Source organism: Procambarus clarkii, chromosome 45 (genome assembly GCF_040958095.1).
Source record: "Procambarus clarkii isolate CNS0578487 chromosome 45, FALCON_Pclarkii_2.0, whole genome shotgun sequence".
Lineage (NCBI taxonomy): Eukaryota > Metazoa > Arthropoda > Malacostraca > Decapoda > Cambaridae > Procambarus > Procambarus clarkii.
This window is the reverse complement of record NC_091194.1, coordinates 1,987,912-2,010,015: the sequence shown is the minus strand read 5'-3', so window position 1 is coordinate 2,010,015 and position 22,104 is coordinate 1,987,912. Positions and strand designations below refer to the sequence as shown.

At 43.7% G+C, this 22,104-nt stretch overlaps 1 protein-coding gene across 1 annotated transcript in view; it reads left to right on the top strand.

The window, feature by feature from the left end:
• Positions 1 to 1,187: 1,187 nt before the first annotated feature.
• Positions 1,188 to 22,104, top strand: part of LOC123769936 (uncharacterized) — a 72,065-nt gene continuing 51,148 nt past the window's right edge. Inside the window, exons 1-5 of the mRNA XM_069301089.1 lie at positions 1,188 to 1,261; positions 5,929 to 8,919; positions 9,223 to 9,352; positions 9,835 to 9,955; positions 10,533 to 10,958. Of these exons, the coding sequence (XP_069157190.1) occupies positions 5,932 to 8,919; positions 9,223 to 9,352; positions 9,835 to 9,955; positions 10,533 to 10,958 (3,665 nt within the window). The 5' untranslated portion in view covers positions 1,188 to 1,261; positions 5,929 to 5,931. The remainder of the gene's footprint in view (positions 1,262 to 5,928; positions 8,920 to 9,222; positions 9,353 to 9,834; positions 9,956 to 10,532; positions 10,959 to 22,104) is intronic.

Sequence of the window (22,104 nt, the reverse complement as noted above, 5' to 3'; positions counted from 1 at the left end):
TATTACTAATGTGTCACAGATTTAATGGATTGGTCGATTCCATTGCACACAATGTGCAACAGAATATATATGGTTAGCTGACCAGTAAACCTATACAGTATCTATATAATAGAATATTTGTCTCAAACCAAAGTATAGATGCTTGGGGCCACCCTCACCCAACTTTCAAAAAGACACATGGAGTCTTATATGTGTCATCAGCTAATTGGGGTTGGCTCCAGTGTCTCACTTGAGAAATATCTGCATGTATAGCAACCCCCCTCTGTAATTTTCAGTCTGAAATCAGGGGTATGTTTTCAATAGATTTATTTTTTTCAGTGCTTCGAAATATATCATTTTCTGAGAGAAGGGGGAGAGGGGAATGAGAGAAAGATGTACAAGTGGAGGAGAGGTGAAGGGGGGGATTAAAGTAGAGAGGAGAAGAGAAGGGGAGATATCGGAAGAGAAATGAAAGAGGGAAGGGGGGGGGGGGGAAGAGACCCAGGTAAGCCTGATACCCCATCAAGTAAAATATAACAGCAAGTTGGTGATGTGTGCCAAGTATCAAGTACCCCGGATAGATACTTGAGTAACAGGCATCAGGTACCCAGAGCATTTGTCAAAAGCCTTCACTTGGAATGTGCTCGAATGGTCATCATATATAATATATATAATATGTGAAATGGTGGCGCGATCTTATTTTAGTGGTTCTACTTATTTTAGGTAATTTTTTTAATTTTTTATATTTTTATGCAATTATTTTGAAGAATGGAAAACAGCAGGAGTTTAAGTAAATATATAATTCATTCATATTAGTTTGGAAAATAAAATAAGAATGATTTAATTAGCAGTTAATGTTTCCAAAGTGGATTTAGTTAAGATTTTTTATTAAGACAAATTTTTTTTAGTAAATTGCTATGATACATTATATAACAAGTATACAAAAAGTCTTTAATTATTTATCCACAAATAAATATTATTTATCCATTCTCCCCATCAATTAATTTTATTTGTATTTAAACAGTAATATGCAGTTTACCAATAAATTATTAATAATATTTAGGAGTATACAGTTTACCAATAAATTATTAATAATATTTAGGAGTATGCAGTTTACCAATAAATTATTAATAATAATATTTAGAGAACACATATGCACGCGAAAAAATAAAACTGAAAACATCCAAGGACCAAAATTTTAGCGAGAAAATTAAATTCGAGTCTCAGTATTGCTCGAGCTTTGCTGGGCGGCAGGTGTGTGGGGCCCACCTGTTAACACACGGTCAGTCCTTCAATAGCATTTTCCCGTTTCGTAGCTATTATATATTTTTATACAGTGCAGCTTGTACCACGCGAACTATATATATATATATCATATAGTCGATAGCTTACAGGCAACTGTTATAAAATAAGGAAGGAAAACCTCCCCCCAAAACATATCCCAGGTAATGTGTTTGTGATGTTGATATGGGCAGAAAAGTTCTGCAATTAATGCATTGTCTATAGCTTAGATATTTTATATTTGTACTATATTTGGACACCCAGGCTATAGGGATGTTGGTCTAGTTAGTGAAGACCAACAAATTAAAGGTTATTCCGTCATTGGATTCCTCTTGCAGCCTCAAAATTAAGCTTTTTATATATTTCTGTAACACAATTTAGTTTAAATGTGCTATTTAGGATAGGCTTGTGTAGGTCTGTAGCTTTTATTATTATTAAGGTTGGCTTTTGTATAGTTTTGGACAAAAGATAAAACTGACGTGGAAAAAAGGTTTAATAGGCTGTTGCTGTTTTGCTCTGGAAATACAATTTTAAGTTGAAATTCGTTTATGGCTTCTCTGACTTCTTTACGGATAACTGGTTCATGTATAAACCTCCAGACCTGAGGGTAGAATGTTGTTTTCAGTGATTGGCATTGATAAATACTCGAGTTTGGAGCGCAACGAGGCTATTGACGATCTGTTATCTCATTTGTAAGTTAAGTTGACAATCCCAAATGACTTTAAATCCAGAGGACATATGGGTCTTGCCTAACAGGATCACAGAGCTTATTAATGAACTTAGAGGGCGGAGAACAATCAGTACGCTATCATCTGATTGTATTGCTTCCCAAAAAGCCTCAATAGCCAGGCTTTTTTTTTTTTTTGGGGGGGGGGGGAGGGCGAAGGTCTTTTGTGTACCTCTTAAAGCTTTTTATTTATTTATATATACAAGAAAGTACATTGGGATTGTGAGGATACATAGTATAGTAATTACAATCTTGTAAAGCCACTAGTACGCTCAGCGTTTCGGCCAAAATTATGCCCGAAATATTTATTCTCAAGGCGCGCATTGGGGGACATAAAGAAAAAAGCAAAAAGGCCACACTATAGCACTAATTAGTGGGTTCTTATTAATTGCCAAATTGGTCGTTTGGTCACAGCCTGGAGGAAGGATAGGGGTTGTTTGCTACGTTCAAGGCGCCAGGTCGTCTCCATTGTTTACGCTCAATTTCTAAGCACGAGGAATATATTTTGTTCTATTTCTATACAAGGTACAATGTGTTGTGGAAGTATGTATGGATTAACTGTAGATTCTTGCAAAGCAGCTAACACACCTAGCGTTTCGGGCAGGTCCGAAAGCAAACATAATTTACAGTGAATTTAGATTAGGCGAATCACAATAAAAAATATAAGTAATGACAAAATTTGAATCCACATAATATAAAGTAATGATAATAAGAGATTATATTCGTTATATTTCTAAATAGTAAAATACAAAGCATTGGTTAAAATCGACCAAATGGGAAAAATGCAATGAAAGGTTCTGAAATATTGCATAAGTGTAGGCCTAAGCAAAACGAGGGGAGGAAGTTAATAATGACGGCTCCTTTCTGGCGATTTACACGACCGCAACAGTTCCTGCGAACTCTTATTATACAATCAAACAATTTCACATTTAAAGATTTTTGACCACAAAAGGTGACTAGTGGACGATGTCGTTAATACGCACCCCCCCCCCAGAACAGTTTATTGCATAATGACATTTCCATCCATAAATATGCATTTATCATGTCAGTAATTAATAAAGGAACATAATTCAGTTTCTCTGATACATTACACATAGGCATATTGGGTCGCAATACAAAATGCAGTTCTTGCTGTGGGTCGCCGTAAATAATTAATAATAATAATAATAATAATAATAATAATAATAATAATAATAATAATAATAATAAAAAAACAGGTTCTAGCCTATACACTATTACAGGGATGGCCGACTTTTCAAGGTGAATGCGCCACAACCGAAATTTCGGCGAACATATTTTGTCTTAATTAAGTATTTGGACAACCTTTCAAATAATAAAAATAGAATAAAAAAAGTAATAAAATCACACGAGCAATAAAATAGAAGACTATTCTAAGAATGATTATTGTAAGTTATGAGATTTGAATGAATGTCAAATTAGTGATTGAATTTTTACTTAAAGGTCGTTCTACCCTGTTGATTGCGTGGATAATTTTTTTAGTAGCCTTTAAGTGTAATTCTCGCTGCCATATACAACCACAAATTAAAGTAGCAGTTGTTAACTTCAAATGAGTAAACAATAATTCTGATTTGTTATCATATTGGATCAATTGACCATATGCTTTAAAGGTTTCCCAATATATTACACTGCCCAATCTATCTTATGTATTTACGTATGTAGCTGAGCCTAACATTTTAAAAGCACTACGATCAACACCTTACCTTCTGTGGTTGTTCAATAAATCTCTGAACTGACAAAGAGATCTGACATTCAGAGATTTGACAAATGTTTGACAAATCTTTCACCCTGTCCATGGAGGACAGAAGAAAATGTATATATGCTAGTTAGCATTATAAATGTGTGGCCACGTCTGTGGTAGAAAATAATAATAAAAAAAATAAAACTGCCCAATCTCATAATCGTTTTACTTGGCCAAAGCACAACAAAATAAAATAAAATTAAAGATGAGATCTCGTCATAACACACTGCATACACCCACCAAGTTTTATGAAAATCGACTCATGAGTAGGCAAACCAAAAATTAATAAAATTATAAGCCTACCTACAATGACGGTAAAGGAGTCACGCAGCGTGTGGCCGCTTGGCGAATGATGCAACTGTTGTTTTTTCGTTTTTAACTTCAGCTACTGGGAACAAAAAGTTGGAAGTAGCACGGGCTATGGTGAGCCCGTAGTTTAGGTAGTTTCATATTCTTATTACTTATTACACACCATTTATTATTACTAAAACAGTTGTCAGTTTTTCTTTATTGGATTTTATCTGATATCGATCTACTTAATATAATTGTATTTTATTGTTAAAATAGATAACTCGGCGAAGAAGTTAGATACTGTATTTAATTATTTTTAAGAGCATTTAGTTTCGCTTGCCAGGAAAAAAAAGTTTTGCGTGTCATAGTTGGCACGCGTGCCGAAGGTTGGCCATCCCTGCCCTAGAAGCTTCCCCACATAAGTGTAATCATTTTTGTTTAATACTTTAAAACAAATAATTATTATTTAGGCAAGAGTACAAGAGCCTGGTCATAAAACTCTGCTAAACATGTGATGCAAGATTTTCCGTATGTGAACCAGTGTTTGTGTTACAAAAGTTCCAACTTTACAAGTTTATTATTAGCCTTTTTCTCACAATCTTCTCCAACACTGCCTGGTATACAAGCTAGGGCCACAGGCCCTAGCTGTGCCTGTAGCTACCGTTGCATCCTGGGAAAGTTCAATGCTAATTGTCTTTCTCCTTCGTGTACTGGGACTACGTTACCTGTGTTCCATTTTACAGGCAGGTCTGTTTCCAGCGACCTATTATACACCATAGAAAGTGGCAAGCATAGTGCTTCTGCTCTCTTTGTAGCCATGGTGAAATCTTGTCCAGTTCCAGCAGATACTTTACCTCATCTCTGGTAATATCAAATTCATCCAGTGCTGTTGGTTTAATACCACCTTTCTCGGTTCAGAACAGAGCAAGGAGAAAATACTAGGGAGGGGATGTTTAGGTTCTTGGAGTGGGGAGTATGGGAGTTTAGTTCTTGCTTAGAGATATGTGGTGGAGAGGGGGGGAGGCCCAAGGAGGGCACAGGACAGTATGGCAAGGAGAGTATTGAGTCTCTATGGGATGGGGAGGATGGTGGGTGGTCTAGGCATCTGCTGTACTGCTCTATGGAGTTTGTTGGCCTGCTGGTGGAGGGTTCCCCATTTCCCTCTGGACCTACAAAACTGGGGCCTGTGGTTTCCCATTCCCTTCCCTCATCTTACAATACCACCTTGCCAGTCCTGCCTTTACTAATACTGCCTTTCTTGTAGGCGCATTCGTGAGCACTCTTTATTGATCGTTTTTTCCTTGATGTAACTGCCTAGCCTGAAAACGTTCTCTATGCTGCCCTGTGTATCTATGAGGATCATTGTCACAACAAATAGGTTTTTCCTCTACTCCTGATTGTAGCCTTACTGTTCAACTCCAACCACTACTATAACATTTTTCGTTTTTTAGTAACTGGTTAGTGCACCTTACTGCTTTCTGTGAAGTAGCTGCTGTCATAGCTGCCGCTTGCAATGTAGACAGCTGAGTTTCTTTGAAACAATTCTGCCAAAATGAGTATCCTTGGAAGAGGCTCTTCAACCGTTCTATTTCCCTTTCCTGAGGGTTAATTGTTTTAGACCACTGGAAACGAGACCCTGTACATGTCCTCGACTTGCAGTAGAGGATGTCGGGTTCAATCCCAGGTTAAACACTTTTCCTTTCACTCGATGCTTCTGTTCATCTAGCAGTAAATACTTACATGGGAATTAGGCAATTGTTGTGGGCTGCATCCTGGGAAAGGTCAATAGTTGGCATAGGAGGGGGAAAGGGGGTCGCTCGGTAAGCTTTTAAGTACAAGCTTCTTGTCCCCGACAACGAAGATTACAAGAGAAACATTTGTAATTTTCCAGATAATGGACACACCAGGCTGGAATGAGGGTGACCCGGGTGCTCGTGACCAGCCTGATGACCAGCTGCCTGCCGCTGCCACAACAACACGGCCAACATCAGAACTACAGGATTCTATCGACTATCATGAGTCTGCTTTTGAAGACCTCCTGTTGGATCAGACACTCTGTCCTGAAGCATCTAGTACTCCCAGCCTTTATCATCATAATAGGTCCCGGGCCATAAACCCACTTCTTGATGAAACATTTCTGATTCCAGACCTATTTGGTGATTTAGCGGCTAAGAGTCAAATGCCTAGTCTTAGTCTCGAAGATACAAGTACGTACTCTGAAATACCTGATGAAACTGTCCAAATCTCTCCTGAATTTAGCAATGTGGTGTCAAACCCAGGCTACATTTCTGAAAGTAACTCGCCCACATCAGGTAATAATGCTACCTATTCCATCCAGGAACCCAGTGACGGTAGCAGCAGCCGCCTGGAGGGCTTTGTAAATATTTCAGAGAATACTGATATTTTACACCATAACCGCGTTCAGACTCCGAACACTTCAATGGCTGGCAGCGGAGTCCATCTTCCTCCAGTCAATTTCCACCCCGATTTATTTGTAGTCGACACGACACAGCTGGTACACATCAGCGACAGTATTCTTAACGATGTTTCAGAGTTTAGTTTAGAAGAGACACTGCCCTCGGCACCGGCCACAGTGTCTAAAGAAGGGGCTAGAGGTGGAACAGTGGTGCGTGAGGAGGTCAAATTATCGGCTCAGGAGCTAGAGCTTGCCAGCAGCAGGGAAGCTAAGAGCGACAATAGTATCACATTGTTAGAGGATATAAGTGATAGTATACTAGATGATACAACCAGTTCACAAGTTGGCGTGAGTAAAGACGAAATTCATTTAGACAATATATCAAACCATGGTGAAATTAAGTGCGTTGTAAAATATGGCTTCAATTCAGACGAGGAATTCCAATTAATATCGAGCTTGAGAGACGACAGTGAAGACAATACACTTACACAGTGTAATACTTGCCACAATACCAGTTGCACTTGCAATAATGTTCAACAGTTGAAGAGACTAACCATTAATAAAGAGAGCTTAGGTACGATACAATGTTCAAACAAGGATACGTCACACATCACTTTCATAGAAGATATAAGTGATAGCTTATTAAATAATACAAGTAGAATTACTGAGCTGGACTATAGTCAATCTGATCGAGAAAAGGTTTGCAGTGTAACTCATTCCGATAGCGAGATGGAAAGAGGATGGAGTCCAGTACAAGAGAGAGGTGTTGCCGGGTGTTACGGAGATATCAACCAGACGGGAGACCCGAATATGACCAACGGCAGACGAAGTGATGAATCTATTTTAAGTTCCGAATGCAGTAGTTTCCACGAAACAGATGGCTCGAACCATAGCCATCAGCAGGAAAAATTAGTCCATAATCAATTTAATGGCCATGATGGGGATCTCGGGCCGTGGTTTTGTAGCGATGTTAAAGGTGGACAAAGACCAATCTTTTCTCGAAGTGGAAAGATGAAAACGGTCTCTCCTAGGAAACCCAAACCGTACCAACCTATTTATGCTGCACCCAAGCGAGAATATAACCGGCACGTTAGTCGTACTGATCAAGGAACAACAACGCCAGCGGCCACAGCTTGTAATTTAATAGACCATCCAGCAAGTTCTGTTGACCACAATCACACACTTGCTACTGTTGACCGAGGAATATTCCAAGTTGGCGGTAATTTTAGCCAAACGACAATCCAACAAGAAGGTAATGTTGACCCAGAAACTGACCATTCATTCAATTTTGTTGACCAGAGAACAAACCAACCAGCCTGTACTACTGGGCAAGAGTCTGTTCAGCCAGTCGCTGCACTTTATCAGTCGTCTAATAATAATAATAATAACCCAGAAAAAGTCAGTTCTATTTATGTCAACCAAGAAACTCTCCACCCCATCAATACTGAGAGCCTCGGAACAGACCAGCAAGTCGGTACCTCTGCATTAAAAATAGGCCAATTTCATGCTAATAACCAAGGAACTTCCCAACCCATTTCTTTTGGTGTAGGAGGACACGAAGCTGAGAGATACAATGACGGAGCAGAACAGCCGACCTGTGCAGTTGACCAAGGCACAGACAATTCTATATGCTATACAAGCAGAGAATATGACAGTATTGCCCCCAACATTGCCGATAATATAGAAACAGACCTTTGTATAGCTGCAACTGTCGAAGACAAAAACCCACTTACTACCAGCCAAATAGACATAGCGATTTTAAGCCACGATACAGACAAAGCTGCCGTTGAGCAAGGAATAGACCACATAATTTCTTATAATGTAGAAGCAGAACTGATCACCACTACTAACACTCTAAAATCGGATCAATCTGCCACTACTGTTACCCGTCAAGAAACTCTCCAACTCGTTACTAGCACACAAACAGACCAGATCACTACTGCGTACCCAGAGACAATCCAACCCACCACTAAATATAGCCCAGATATTGATAAGCTAACAGCTGCAATGTTAACTGCAGACCAATCCACCGTAGATTGTATGAATTATCCAGGCCAAAATAGCGCTGCTATTGGCCAAGGCAACAACGACCCAAATAGTGCTGCTGTTAGCCACGTTGTGCCAGAGGCATTTCGGGCAACACCCGATGTAAAGATGGTGAACGCTGAAGAAACAGATACCGATAATAGCATTGAGGTCAACGTTCCTAAAGCGACAATGGCACATACACATGACCCAGAAGAAGGTAGTGAAGACGGTGGTCAAGTCTCTCAAAATACAAGCGATCCACATACAGCCTCGGAGAGTATTGTTGCACAAACACCACCAAGTGAAGCCGAAGTCAATAATATAGTTGGCAGTCATCCTCCTGCCTTAGATGTCAGCCTAGACCTTGAGGCCTATGATGCCTCCTGTCCACGAGAGCTAAATACTAGCTCAACTGAGCCGAAAGTTCTTCACACACAGGTAAGAACACTTCAAATTTGGTGCACTTAAAATTTAAAATTGTCTACTGAAATTTATATTTAAATACTATATATTTTTTTAAGTTTCAGATAGTGATAAATCAATTTTATAATCCAACCTCCACACCCAAATTGTTTCATTTACTGCGTAAATATCGATGGCCAAGTGAATCATTTGATAGTTCATTTATTATGTACCCCATACCCATGCAGTGGGCGTCAGTGGGAAAAGAGGCATAATGGACTTAGGAACTGAACCCCACTAGTGATTCAACTGTAATCAAAACATTTTTTTTATTATTAGGTTTTGGATAATTGTGAAGAAGTTACGTCGTTCTTAGATGAAGAAGTGTATCAAGGGCTTGGAGAGAGTGACACGAGCCTTCTCAGTGTGGCCAGCAGGCGGTCAGCGCTAACACCTGCCGAACTGAAAGGTTAGTGACCACAAGTGAACTGTGATGATACGTGTGTACAGGAGTTATGACCATCTTCTTTAGATCTATCTTTAGATGATTTCGGGGCTTTTTAGTGTCCCCGCGGCCCGGTCCTCGACCAGGCCTCCACCCCCAGGAAGCAGCCCGTGACAGCTGACTAACACCCAGGTACCTATTTACTGCTAGATAACAGGGGCATAATGACCCCCCAGTATGTACTGACAGAACTAAAAGTGACAGGCAGGTAGGCGAGCCTGTTTTGAATCAGAGCCGAATGAAAATTGATTAGCCTAATATAACGCATTTCACATTTTATAATTGAAAATTCAGATGATCGTAAATGACTTGTCGGGTAATACATACGTTTAATCATATACATTTAATCGTGCAAGATTAAATGTCTACATTACCTTTTGCGTCTTCTTGGAACTTTTGTGGCCATTTTCATAGCGTGTTGTTGCAGCCTCTCTTATCTTCGCCAGCAGCAGAGGAGGACATGGTGGACGGCCTCTTCTACTCCTGTGACACCGAGGGCCTCGGTCGTGTGCCCGCTGCCCTCCTCGCCTCTCATCTGGCGCTCTCTCTCGGCGACCTCCAGCCCAGGTATGCTGACAGTATGGGCTCCAGCCCGGGTATGCTGACAGTATGGGTTCCAGCCCGGGTATGCTGCCAGTATGGGTTCCAGCCCGGGTATGCTGAGAGTATGGGGTTCCAGCCCAGGTATGCTGACAGTATGGGTTCCAGTCCATTTTATGACTTGTATTTTCTCATTCTTGTGATTTTGTTGGCCAGTTATTACTGGTAATCTTTATTTCAGACATAACATTTTATATTTGTTTACATAGACAATAATTTTGGGAATAAGGGATCTTGTGGACAGACATCAGCTTGGACTGGTTGGTACAACGACGGCCTCGCTTCCTGCAGGTCGGCGTTCCATCTCAGTTGGTCTAATTGGTTGGGAACATACAAACCCAACCAATCCATTTAACCTATCAAGGCATAGAAAACATCGGTCTTACGATTGTTTAATATTTACTAATACATCTGATTTGATACATTGGTCGAGTCCGTAAAAAAAAGCGACGCAATTAGGCTAGAGGATGGGTTGTGGTACATATAATTAAAAATGTCTAGTAAGGGGTTAACAAACATTTTAAAATTGTTGATTTCCCGGCAGGTGGCTGATGGATACCCTGAGGGAGGCTGTGTGCTCTGAAGGTGACGACAACGAGCTGGACTTGGCAACATTCCGTGAGATACTGACCGGCTGGCTGCACGACCACGCTACATACCTCAACCTCCCGCTACCACATAACACCAGTGGCACTCAACCCCAGCAGATGGATGCCTCGCTCCCCTTGGAACCAAGAGAAGATAACTTGGATACCAATGGTGGTGTGACGCCGATCCGCTCTCAGGGGCTCGGTCACACCCCTAGCCACACCGCCACACCATCGGGTTATAGCGCCCAGACGCCAGATTCTTATGGACGTTTCGACGACACTGGCACTCCCGAGGACAGTATTGACCCCACGCCACCCAGACGCAAGTTTGGCAGCAATATCAAACGATGTCTGGAGCGACACTTCGCTACCAGCAATCGGTGCGTATTAGTGCTCTTTAAGTTTTAGTCTAATTTGTTATATTCACTAAAGATTTTAGCAGTTATGAAAAATAATTTGATTTACAAATCTGTAGATGAATTATTCCAGGATTATCGTTTTGTAAGTAAGGAGTAAGTTAACGAGTCTTGGGTTTATTCATTGTTACGTTTGTTCACGCGATGCGCTCCATATACTCGCTTAACTTGATAAGTGTAAGTCTGAAACAAGCAGGAGGCATGGAAAGGCAAAGCTCTGTCTGTTAGCAGGAATCAAAGCCATCTGCTCCTGAACCCACGTGTGTGTGAAACTAGTAGGGGTAAGGCTTATAATCACATGCATTCACATTTCCCCCCCCATTTTCATACCTTTACATACCCACCCACATTCCCTCCCCTAACACTCCTCTCCCCTCCCCCCACACTCGACCCCCCCCCACGAGTGTGGGGGGAGGGAGAGGGCGCAGATGTGTGTTCAGTACAGTGGGTGACATAGTTGATTATGGGAGGGGTTTCCTGTGGGGGTAGAAAGTTGAGCAGGGTAAAAAAACACGGCATTCCCTCGCTGCCTGGTGTCAGTATTCCATCAACGTTCGTCGTTGGCACATCAACGCTCATAACTCACGTTGTCGGGGCCAGGAGGCCTGTATTTAGGCCCCTAGATGCCCCCCCCCTTCCCCTAGGCCAACTACTACAGGGATCCTAGGGTGTCAACAGAGGACGTATATTGCTGCTACAGGACCGCATGTTGTATCACTCGCTTCTATGCAATTCATTTTGATTTCCACGTATAGGAACCCATGCTTATCTCCCAAGAAATGTACATGGCCTCTGAGACGATTACTTTGCTTATACATATAATTTGAGTATGAGAATATACATATACATGATACACAGTACTGACGATTAATGAGAACAGGGGGTCACAATTGACTATATTCTTACGGAAGGAAACTATAAGGAGAAAGCGTCAAGCCAGCGCGACTATATTGCACATGGAAGGGATAAGGATTGGGGGATGGGACGGGGGGTTTGGCGGTAAAGGAATGGTGCCCAACCACTTGGACGGTCGGGGATTGATCGCCGACCTGCACGAAGCAAGGCTGTCGTTCTACCGTCCAGCCCAAGTGGTTAGAAGTTGAGTGTGTCAATCTATGAGTCAATATTGGCCCCAGGAATGGGTAAGTATGGACCCAGGAACCTGTGACGCGTTACAAACATGTCTAATGAGTACTATGCAGATGTGTAGGGTTGCTCAAGCTGGTGTGGAGGCCCGCTGGGAGGGGTGAGCAAGTGGCATGAGCAGTTGGCAGTGTTGCACAAGCCGTGGGAGAGGAATGGGGGTGTGCCTGCTCGTTGGAGGTGGTCGTTACAAAAGCAGTTAATAACGTGCAGTGTTTTCCGTGTATATAAAGCATTTTGAGTAAGAGAATATACGTATTCATGATACACAGTACTGACGATTAATGAGAACAGGGGGTCACAATTGACTATATTCTTACGGAGAGAAACAAAGAATGTTGGTAATGGGAACGAGAATGGAGATAAGAATGGGGGACAAGATATCAGAATAATGTGAATACCAAGCTACATTAGTTAAGCAGAAAAACATTAATTAATACGGAAAACAAATGCCGTAATTGAGAAGATTTTATTGCAAGCTGCAAAAAGCGGCAATTCCTGCAGGAAAGATCAATAGTAATAAATATAATGGCCACAAAGGAAACAATAAAAGGTGAAAGTGGTTGACAAATGTACAGATGTGACAACCCATCCTCCTGGATGATGTAGTACTTATAGTAACTAATTGATCCAAAGTGCCAAATATGCAATGATGATCCACCAGTGAAGCACTTTTTGTACAAAATTATTTTCTATGTAGTATAGGAAAAAAATATAGCAACATGCCTAATATACACATATATGTACCATATTAGGCCTAGGATAGCTTGTATTAGGTCTAGAATGGGAAGGAGAAATTAGGCTAGGTCCTATAATGTTGGAATTAAACAAAAAAAAAAAAAAAAAAAAAAAAAAAGGTTTCCGGTTTGTCTGGATGTAATAACACGAGTCAACTTTCTGGTGGTTCACCACTACATGCTGGCAGTTCCCACCAAAAATAGTTACTGTAAGTACTTTCAGTTTACCCGGCTAGTTGTGAACCTGACTGGGGTTCATTGGTGATTAATTGATGAAGATTAAGCCACCCAAAAGGTGGCACGGGCATGAATAGCCCGTAAGTGGTGGCTCTTTTGAGCCATTACCAGTATCAAGAGCTGATACTGGATCTGTGACGGGAGATGCCTCCCCCTGTTCATTGGTGATTGATTGAAGATTAAGCCACCAAAGAGGTGGCACGGGCATGAATATCCCCTAAGTTTCAGTGGAAGAATAGTTCCAAAATATACCAACAGATGTCACTGGACGTCATAAGTGCTCAGGGGAATCGATAACTACGTAAAAAATGCGACGCATTATTAAATCAAATGCCTGTAATAGTGACGTTTTTTACATACATCGGTCTCAATAGGCTATAGGCGAGTTGCTTTGATTTAAGTCTCCGTGGTGTAGTGGTAAGACACTCGCCTGGCGTTCCGCGAGCGCTATGTCATGGGTTCGTATCCTGGCCGGGGAGGATTTACTGGGCGCAAATCCTTAACTGTAGCCTCTGTTTAACGCAACAGTAAAATGTGTACTTGGATGAAAAAACGATTCTTCGCGGCAGGGGATCGTATTCCAGGGACCATAGGATTAAGGACTTGCCCGAAACGCTACGCGTACTAGTGGCTCTACAAGAATGTAACAACTCTTGTATATATCTCAAAAAAAAAAAAAAAAAAAAAATTGGTTGGTTGCTGGTTAGACAAACCGGTTGTATTTTTTTAAATATACAAGAGTTGTTACATTCTTGTAGAGCCACTAGTACGCGTAGCGTTTCGGGCAAGTCCTTAATCCTATGGTCCCTGGAATACGATCCCCTGCCGCGAAGAATCGTTTTTTCATCCAAGTACACATTTTACTGTTGCGTTAAACAGAGGCTACAGTTAAGGATTTGCGCCCAGTAAATCCTCCCCGGCCAGGATACGAACCCATGACATAGCGCTCGCGGAACGCCAGGCGAGTGTCTTACCACTACACCACGGGGACTGAAACGGAGTAGCACATAGCCACCAGCAGACTGCTGTAGCATACTAATCTACCAGTCGACTGGAAAATCTAGCAACAGCGGAGATATATAATGTAAAGCGTCGTTTATTTTCCCCATGTTTGAGAGGGGGAAATACCCGATAGTTTGTGAGCTGAATGTTATATATATATATATGTGTGGTGAAAGTTGGAAGAGGCGGGCCGGGATATGGTGGTTTTGTTGTGTCGTGGGGTAGTTAGGTTGTGTCGTGGGGTAGTTAGGTTGTGTCGTGGGGTAGTTAGGTTGTGTCGTGGGGTAGTTAGGTTGTGGCGTGGGGTAGTTAGGTTGTGTCGTGGGGTAGTTAGGCTGTGGCGTGGGGTAGTTAGGTTGTGGTGTCGTGGGGTAGTTAGGTTGTGGTGTCGTGGGGTAGTTAGGTTGTGGTGTCGTGGGGTAGTTAGGTTGTGGTGTCGTGGGGTAGTTAGGTTGTGGTGTCGTGGGGTAGTTAGGTTGTGGTGTCGTGGGGTAGTTAGGTTGTGGTGTCGTGGGGTAGTTAGGTTGTGGTGTCGTGGGGTAGTTAGGTTGTGGTGTCGTGGGGTAGTTAGGTTGTGGTGTCGTGGGGTAGTTAGGTTGTGGTGTCGTGGGGTAGTTAGGTTGTGGTGTCGTGGGGTAGTTAGGTTGTGGTGTCGTGGGGTAGTTAGGTTGTGGTGTCGTGGGGTAGTTAGGTTGTGGTGTCGTGGGGTAGTTAGGTTGTGGTGTCGTGGGGTAGTTAGGTTGTGGTGTCGTGGGGTAGTTAGGTTGTGGTGTCGTGGGGTAGTTAGGTTGTGGTGTCGTGGGGTAGTTAGGTTGTGGTGTCGTGGGGTAGTTAGGTTGTGGTGTCGTGGGGTAGTTAGGTTGTGGTGTCGTGGGGTAGTTAGGTTGTGGTGTCGTGGGGTAGTTAGGTTGTGGTGTCGTGGGGTAGTTAGGTTGTGGTGTCGTGGGGTAGTTAGGTTGTGGTGTCGTGGGGTAGTTAGGTTGTGGTGTCGTGGGGTAGTTAGGTTGTGGTGTCGTGGGGTAGTTAGGTTGTGGTGTCGTGGGGTAGTTAGGTTGTGGTGTCGTGGGGTAGTTAGGTTGTGGTGTCGTGGGGTAGTTAGGTTGTGGTGTCGTGGGGTAGTTAGGTTGTGGTGTCGTGGGGTAGTTAGGTTGTGGTGTCGTGGGGTTGTTAGGTTGTGGTGTCGTGGGGTAGAGTTAGGTTGTGTCGTGGGGTAGAGTTAGGTTGTGTCGTGGGGTAGAGTTAGGTTGTGTCGTGGGGTAGAGTTAGGTTGTGTCGTGGGGTAGAGTTAGGTTGTGTCGTGGGGTAGAGTTAGGTTGTGTCGTGGGGTAGAGTTAGGTTGTGTCGTGGGGTAGAGTTAGGTTGTGTCGTGGGGTAGAGTTAGGTTGTGTCGTGGGGTAGAGTTAGGTTGTGTCGTGGGGTAGAGTTAGGTTGTGTCGTGGGGTAGAGTTAGGTTGTGTCGTGGGGTAGAGTTAGGTTGTGTCGTGGGGTAGAGTTAGGTTGTGTCGTGGGGTAGAGTTAGGTTGTGTCGTGGGGTAGAGTTAGGTTGTGTCGTGGGGTAGAGTTAGGTTGTGTCGTGGGGTAGAGTTAGGTTGTGTCGTGGGGTAGAGTTAGGTTGTGTCGTGGGGTAGAGTTAGGTTGTGTCGTGGGGTAGAGTTAGGTTGTGTCGTGGGGTAGAGTTAGGTTGTGTCGTGGGGTAGGGTTAGGTTGTGTCGTGGGGTAGGGTTAGGTTGTGTCGTGGGGTAGGGTTTGTGGTGTCGTGGGGTAGGGTTTGTGGTGTCGTGGGGTAGTTAGGTTGTGGCGTGGGGTAGTTAGGTTGTGGCGTGGGGTAGTTAGGTTGTGGCGTGGGGTAGTTAGGTTGTGTCGTGGGGTAGTTAGGTTGTGTCGTGGGGTAGTTAGGTTGTGTCGTGGGGTAGTTAGGTTGTGTCGTGGGGTAGGGTTTGTGGTGTCGTGGGGTAGTTAGGTTGTGGCGTGGGGTAGTTAGGTTGTGTCGTGGGGTAGTTAGGTTGTGTCGTGGGGTAGTTAGGTTGTGTCGTGGGGTAGTTAGGTTGTGTCGTGGGGTAGTTAGGTTGTGTCGTGGGGTAGGGTTTGTGGTGTCGTGGGGTAGTTAGGTTGTGGCGTGGGGTAGTTAGGTTGTGGCGTGGGGTAGTTAGGTTGTGTCGTGGGGTAGTTAGGTTGTGTCGTGGGGTAGTTAGGTTGTGTCGTGGGGTAGTTAGGTTGTGTCGTGGGGTAGAGTTTGTCGTGTTCTTTGATGGACGCTTACCAATTACTCATCGGTCGTTTCGATTAATCAGTAATCAACGACTAATTGTGTGTTCACAGGTATTGGAATGTTTATTACTGAAAGCATAACACAAAGACTTGATTAACGAGTATAGTGCTTTACCATCGAGAGGGGGGGGGAGGGTCAGTCTTAATGACCCTTTAGTCCTGGGAGCCAAGACTTAGCATGTACTAACGTGTGTCCCTTACGAAACCTGTACATCTCTAATCATGGCAGCCTTTATATTTACTAAACAGTTTGTGTTCTGAAGCGCTTCGAGGTTGTTTTACAATAATAATATTGGGGTTTAGAAGCTCGTAAAAGGTTTGATAAATACAGACTAATCTATCGTGAATGAGGAAAAGATGTACAGGTTTCGTAAAGTGGACGGCTAAGTGCTTGATGAATCCTGATCTTAAGGATTTTCGTGAACTTTTCTTTTTTTGTGTTGTCATTTGTCCTTTGATAAAATCCTGCGTGAATCTGGGGCCAGATTCACGAAGCAGTTACGCAAGCACTTACGACCCTGTACATCTTTTCTCAGTCTTTGGCGGCTTCCTTTACAATTATTAAACAGTTAATGAGCTCCGAAACACCAGGAGGCTGATTATAACAATAGCACTTGATTAGGAAGTTTTCATGCTTGTAAACTGTTTAATAAATGTAAACAAAGCCGTCAAAGAATAAGGAAAGATGTACACGTTCGTAAGTACTTGCGTAACTGCTTCGTGAATCTGCCCCCTGATTCCTTTAGTGATGCCAAAGTCTCTCTCTCTCGTATTGATATCTTGAATATCATAAGTATTTTAGTTTGTAGCCGTACTAAGTCGTGGGGAAGAGGCCGGCCTGTCTCCCACTCTGTAATAAGTCTAACCAGAAATTTAGTAACCCAAGCAACCCACCCAACCCATCGACTCCGATGTATTGAAAACGTCAATATTACCATGTTTGAATTTTTACCAATCGGTCGCATTTTAAACGGATTGGTGGTCGATACCATTGAAACTTACGACGTATTAGGTGAGAGAACAAGATGGTCTTCCGGGCTTGGTGTAAGCTGTAAATAGTTAGGATAATTAAATCGTTGCCCCACACTCACCTTGAAGGTAATGTCCCAACACCACCCTTCCAGTCCAATGGCGCTAGCCATTACACGTATTCTCAAATACTCTGTACTTGAGGCGCATAGATGCATACCAAGCTCGGGGCACAACAACTTGCTTGTTTGCTACCATAACACGCACCCTCTTGTTGACTTGCACGAAGAACCCTCGCCGTCTTTTCTACACCTGGTTCACATCCTTGTTCATGTGCCCCAGAAGGTCTTTTATGCCTGCTACCACAACACCCTAATTCTTGTGTGCGCCCAGTACCAGGGATACCCACGTATCCCCGAGTCTGCCCAGTACCAGGGATACCCACGTATCCCCGAGTCTGCCCAGTACCAGAACATTCAGGGTATTGTAGATCTAGCTGCAGAACTCTCTGGTGGATGTATAGCTTACTGTGGAACACCCAGGCTTGTGTATAGCTGACTGTGGAACACCCAGGCTTGTGTATAGCTGACTGTGGAACACCCAGGCTTGTGTATAGCTGACTGTGGAACACCCAGGCTTGTGTATAGCTGACTGTGGAACACCCAGGCTTGTGTATAGCTGGCTGTGGAACACCCAGGCTTGTGTATAGCTGGCTGTGGAACACCCAGGCTTGTGTATAGCTGACTGTGGAACACCCAGGCTTGTGTATAGCTGGCTGTGGAACACCCAGGCTTGTGTATAGCTGGCTGTGGAACACCCAGGCTTGTGTATAGCTGGCTGTGGAACACCCAGGCTTGTGTATAGCCGACTGTGGAACACCCAGGCTTGTGTATAGCTGACTGTGGCACTTTTACCTCCCTGTGTAAATGAGCGGTTTTCACCTCGTAACAAATGTTCACAAACCCGGTCGTCCATTCTTTGATCTTGGCGAATTCGTTATTAGTACGTTGGCTCAGGTTCCCATAGCGTTTAGGTAATGGGAAGTTAATGGTGTGTGTGTAATGGTAAAGCAAGAGTAAAGTGTGAGAAACTGTGTAATAAGGAATGGCAGCGTCCGGCCATTAACTTAAAATTAGGCACGAGAGGTGTCCATCGGGGCTTTATTGAGAGCTGTGTGGTGCTCGTGTGAGTCGGGGAGTGGTTGTAAGTGGGTGACGTGGGGGTGGGTGTCTGGGGGTGACGTGGGGGTGGGTGTCTGGGGTGACGTGGGGGTGGGTGTCTGGGGTGACGTGGGGGTGGGTGTCTGGGGCGACTTGGGGGTGGGTGTCTGGGGTGACTTGGGGTGGGTGTCTGGGGTGACTTGGGGGTGGGTGTCTGGGGGTGACTTGGGGGTGGGTGTCTGGGGGTGACGTGGGGGTGGGTGTCTGGGGTGACTTGGGGTGGGTGTCTGGGGGTGACGTGGGGGTGGGTGTCTGGGGTGACTTGGGGTGGGTGTCTGGGGGTGACGTGGGGGTGGGTGTCTGGGGTGACTTGGGGGTGGGTGAGGTTTTTCCTGACCTTTGACTCGTATATTTGTGTAGATTCAATCCATGCCCCTCTTCGTTCTCCTGTGACTCACATTGGACATCGATTCTTTGTCTCCCGTGTCAGTTGCCCCTTGTGCCTTCTCTCTCTCCCCTGTGTGGGGAGGTACAGTTTCTTCAGTCTTTCCTCGTAGGTAAGACTCTTCATCTCGGGAACAACGGGCCTTGTTGTAAGTCTTTTGTGAGGGTGAACAAATCCACAAGGGTCGTGACGAGGATTCGAACCTGCGTCCGGGAGCATCCCAGACACGGCCTTAAACACCCTCTTTTGTGAGGGTGTTGGGGGGGGGGGGGGGGGGTTGTCTAATTAGTGGGAGAGATGCAGCTCTGAAGCTCTGCCTTGTGGTACACTATACAATTATTGCTAAGTTTTGTTTTTCGGAGCCGTCATAGTTTGCTCTTGAAATTTGTGGGTTGTTTACTCCGTGTATGGTTCACGCGTGCTTCATTTGTTTACTGTGTACTCGCCTAGTTGTGTTTGTGGGGGTTGAGCTCTGGCTCTTTGGTCCTGCCTGTGTGGGACTGTTTGGTGTGTGTGTGTGTGTGTGTTTGGGTCTGTTTGCACCTTCCTCCCCCCCATCTTTCCGTCTTTGATCTCACCTGGAAGACTGTCTACAATTTTCCTCTCAGTATGTTGAACGTTTTCCTTTAGTCCTTCTTTGTCTCATGTGTTACTTAATGTTGTATATCGTAATCGTTCATTGTGGCACATCATTGATCCTTTTGTATATTTCTTCTTGCGGTATACCATATGTGGAGTCCATTCTAGAGCCGCATACTCTGTTTTAAGTATTCTAATTCTTTATCGACTCTGGCTTTAAGGTTGTGGATGGAGGTGGCTTCCACAACTACTACTGTTAGTGCATTCCACCTGTTGATCCTCCGTGCAGGGTGGTTATCTTGAGATGATTTCGGGGCTTTAGTGTCCCCGCGGCCCGGTCCTCGACCAGGCCTCCACCCCCAGGAAGCACCCCGTGACAGCTGACTAACACCCAGGTACCTATTTTACTGCTAGGTAACAGGGGCATAGGGTGAAAGAAACTCTGCCCATTGTTTCTCGCAGGCGCCTGGGATCGAACCCAGGATCACAAGTCCCGCGTGCTGTCCGCTCGGCCGACCGGCTCCCCTTATATTTCTTGACATTCCTTCTACTCAATCACGTTTCCAGCTTACAATTAGGTTCCCTCGTTCTACTTTCTCTTACATTAAGAGGTTTTTTCCTTGTCAATTTCCCTCGGTATTCTGTATGTTGCGATCATGTCCTCTGTTTTTTTCTGTCCCTTCTCTGTTTCGTCCAGGGGTGAGAGATCTAGTTCCCTAAGCCCATCATCATAGCTCCTGTTAGCTCTAGCGTGGTAGTGTGAAAATATGCCCGAAACGCTTTGCGTAATAGTGGCTTTAGGCATTGTATGTACTAGCTCTATCTATAAATCTATCCAATTTTGTAAAATCTCTTGCATGTATGTACCTTACCTGAATAAACATTATTATTATCATTATTATTATTATTATATATCTTAAATAAGACACACTTCCAAAATCCGTCGGTTTTCATTTTTATAGGTCCATTAGATTTCCATAAACATCCTTGTATGGATCTAATGGTATGTTGTCTTTTGGAACACTTGGTATAATAGAGGGACGATGGTGATTGACACGGCCGTTATCACAGGGGGGGGGGAGGGGTGACAGGACGTTGTTCTGTCAGTGATGAGTAACTACCGCTATGACAGGTGAACTCGGTTACCACTCAACATTGTTGTTACTCATCTTTGCCAGGATTCATCAAGCATTTACGCAACCACTTACGAAACCTGTACATCTTTCCTTAATCATGGTGGCTTTGTTTACGTTTATTATAAACAGATTACGAGCTTGGAACTTCACGACCAAGGGTATATTTTATGAATAATCTCGTAAGATTTTTAGAACACATAGTGTTTAATAAATGTAAACAAAGCTGCCATGATTCAGGGAAGATGTACAGGTTTCGTAAATGTTTGTGTAAATTCGTGATCAATGCTGGCCACCACTCGTATGACTTACTTTACACAAGCGTGTATCTAGAATTAGTTACCTCGCAAGAGAACGATCTTTCCCCGTGATAAAAATTCTGTTCTGGAAGTCACTAGTATGGCAAGTCTGTTTTGATATTTTATGTAGGGATTGGTCGGTAACAGCCTCGCTTTCTGCATGATCGGTGCTCGATCCCAGAGGGTCCTGGTGTATTGGGCACTTCCTCCACTTTCATCATTAATGAGTTGTGTGTGTCGTATCCACTCCAAGAGCTATGATCATTTTGGCTAAGGACTTTCTCCTCATAATTATCTTGCCTTCCCCCAGCTCTTAGTCTGTCTCGTATCCCTTCCACGTGCTACGTTAGTCACACTGGCTTAACGCTTTCTCCATATCTTACCTTTATAGAAGGTTGGGTTGCTCTGCATCAAGAGGATGTATTGTTGACCAGACCACATACTAGAAGGGACGACGACGTTTCGGTCCGTCCTGGACCATTCTCAAGTCGATTGTCAAGTCGATGTGACAATCGACTTGAGAATGGTCCAGGACGGACCGAAACGTCGTCGTCCCTTCACCTTCTAGTGTGTGGTCTGGTCAACGTACTTTAGCCACGTTATTGTGACTCATCGCCTGCAAGAGGATGTATGATTAAGTCAAGTCATCAGTGCACAATAGTGTCTACCCAGAACCTTAGTCACAATAACCTGGTGGAAAATGTAAACACTATTATCAAGTCTACTTGATAATGGTCCAGGAGTCTTCAAGCCTTTATGCAACCACTCGTCGCGAAACCTTTAGATCTTTCTTCGATCATGGCGCCTTTGTTTATTAAGCAGTGTTTTAATCTGCCAAGCGCTATGAGGCTATTAATAGCAATAAAACACCTTGGTGTACGAAGTTTACAGCTTGTAAACCGTTTAATGTAAACAATACCGTTATTAATACAAGATCTAAAGGTTTCGTAAGTTGATTCTCACGTGCTTTGTTAATCCAGGCTCGGATTGTGCGCTCGTTGATGTAAACAAAACAGTGGACAAAAAGAGGGGGGAGGGGGGTGGGAAGAGTAAAGTGAAAGTTTTCCACCCGGGGCTTCAGAGCAGCTGGATTATGACGTTTTAGTAAATATTAATGTCACCGTAGCTTGCGGTGTAG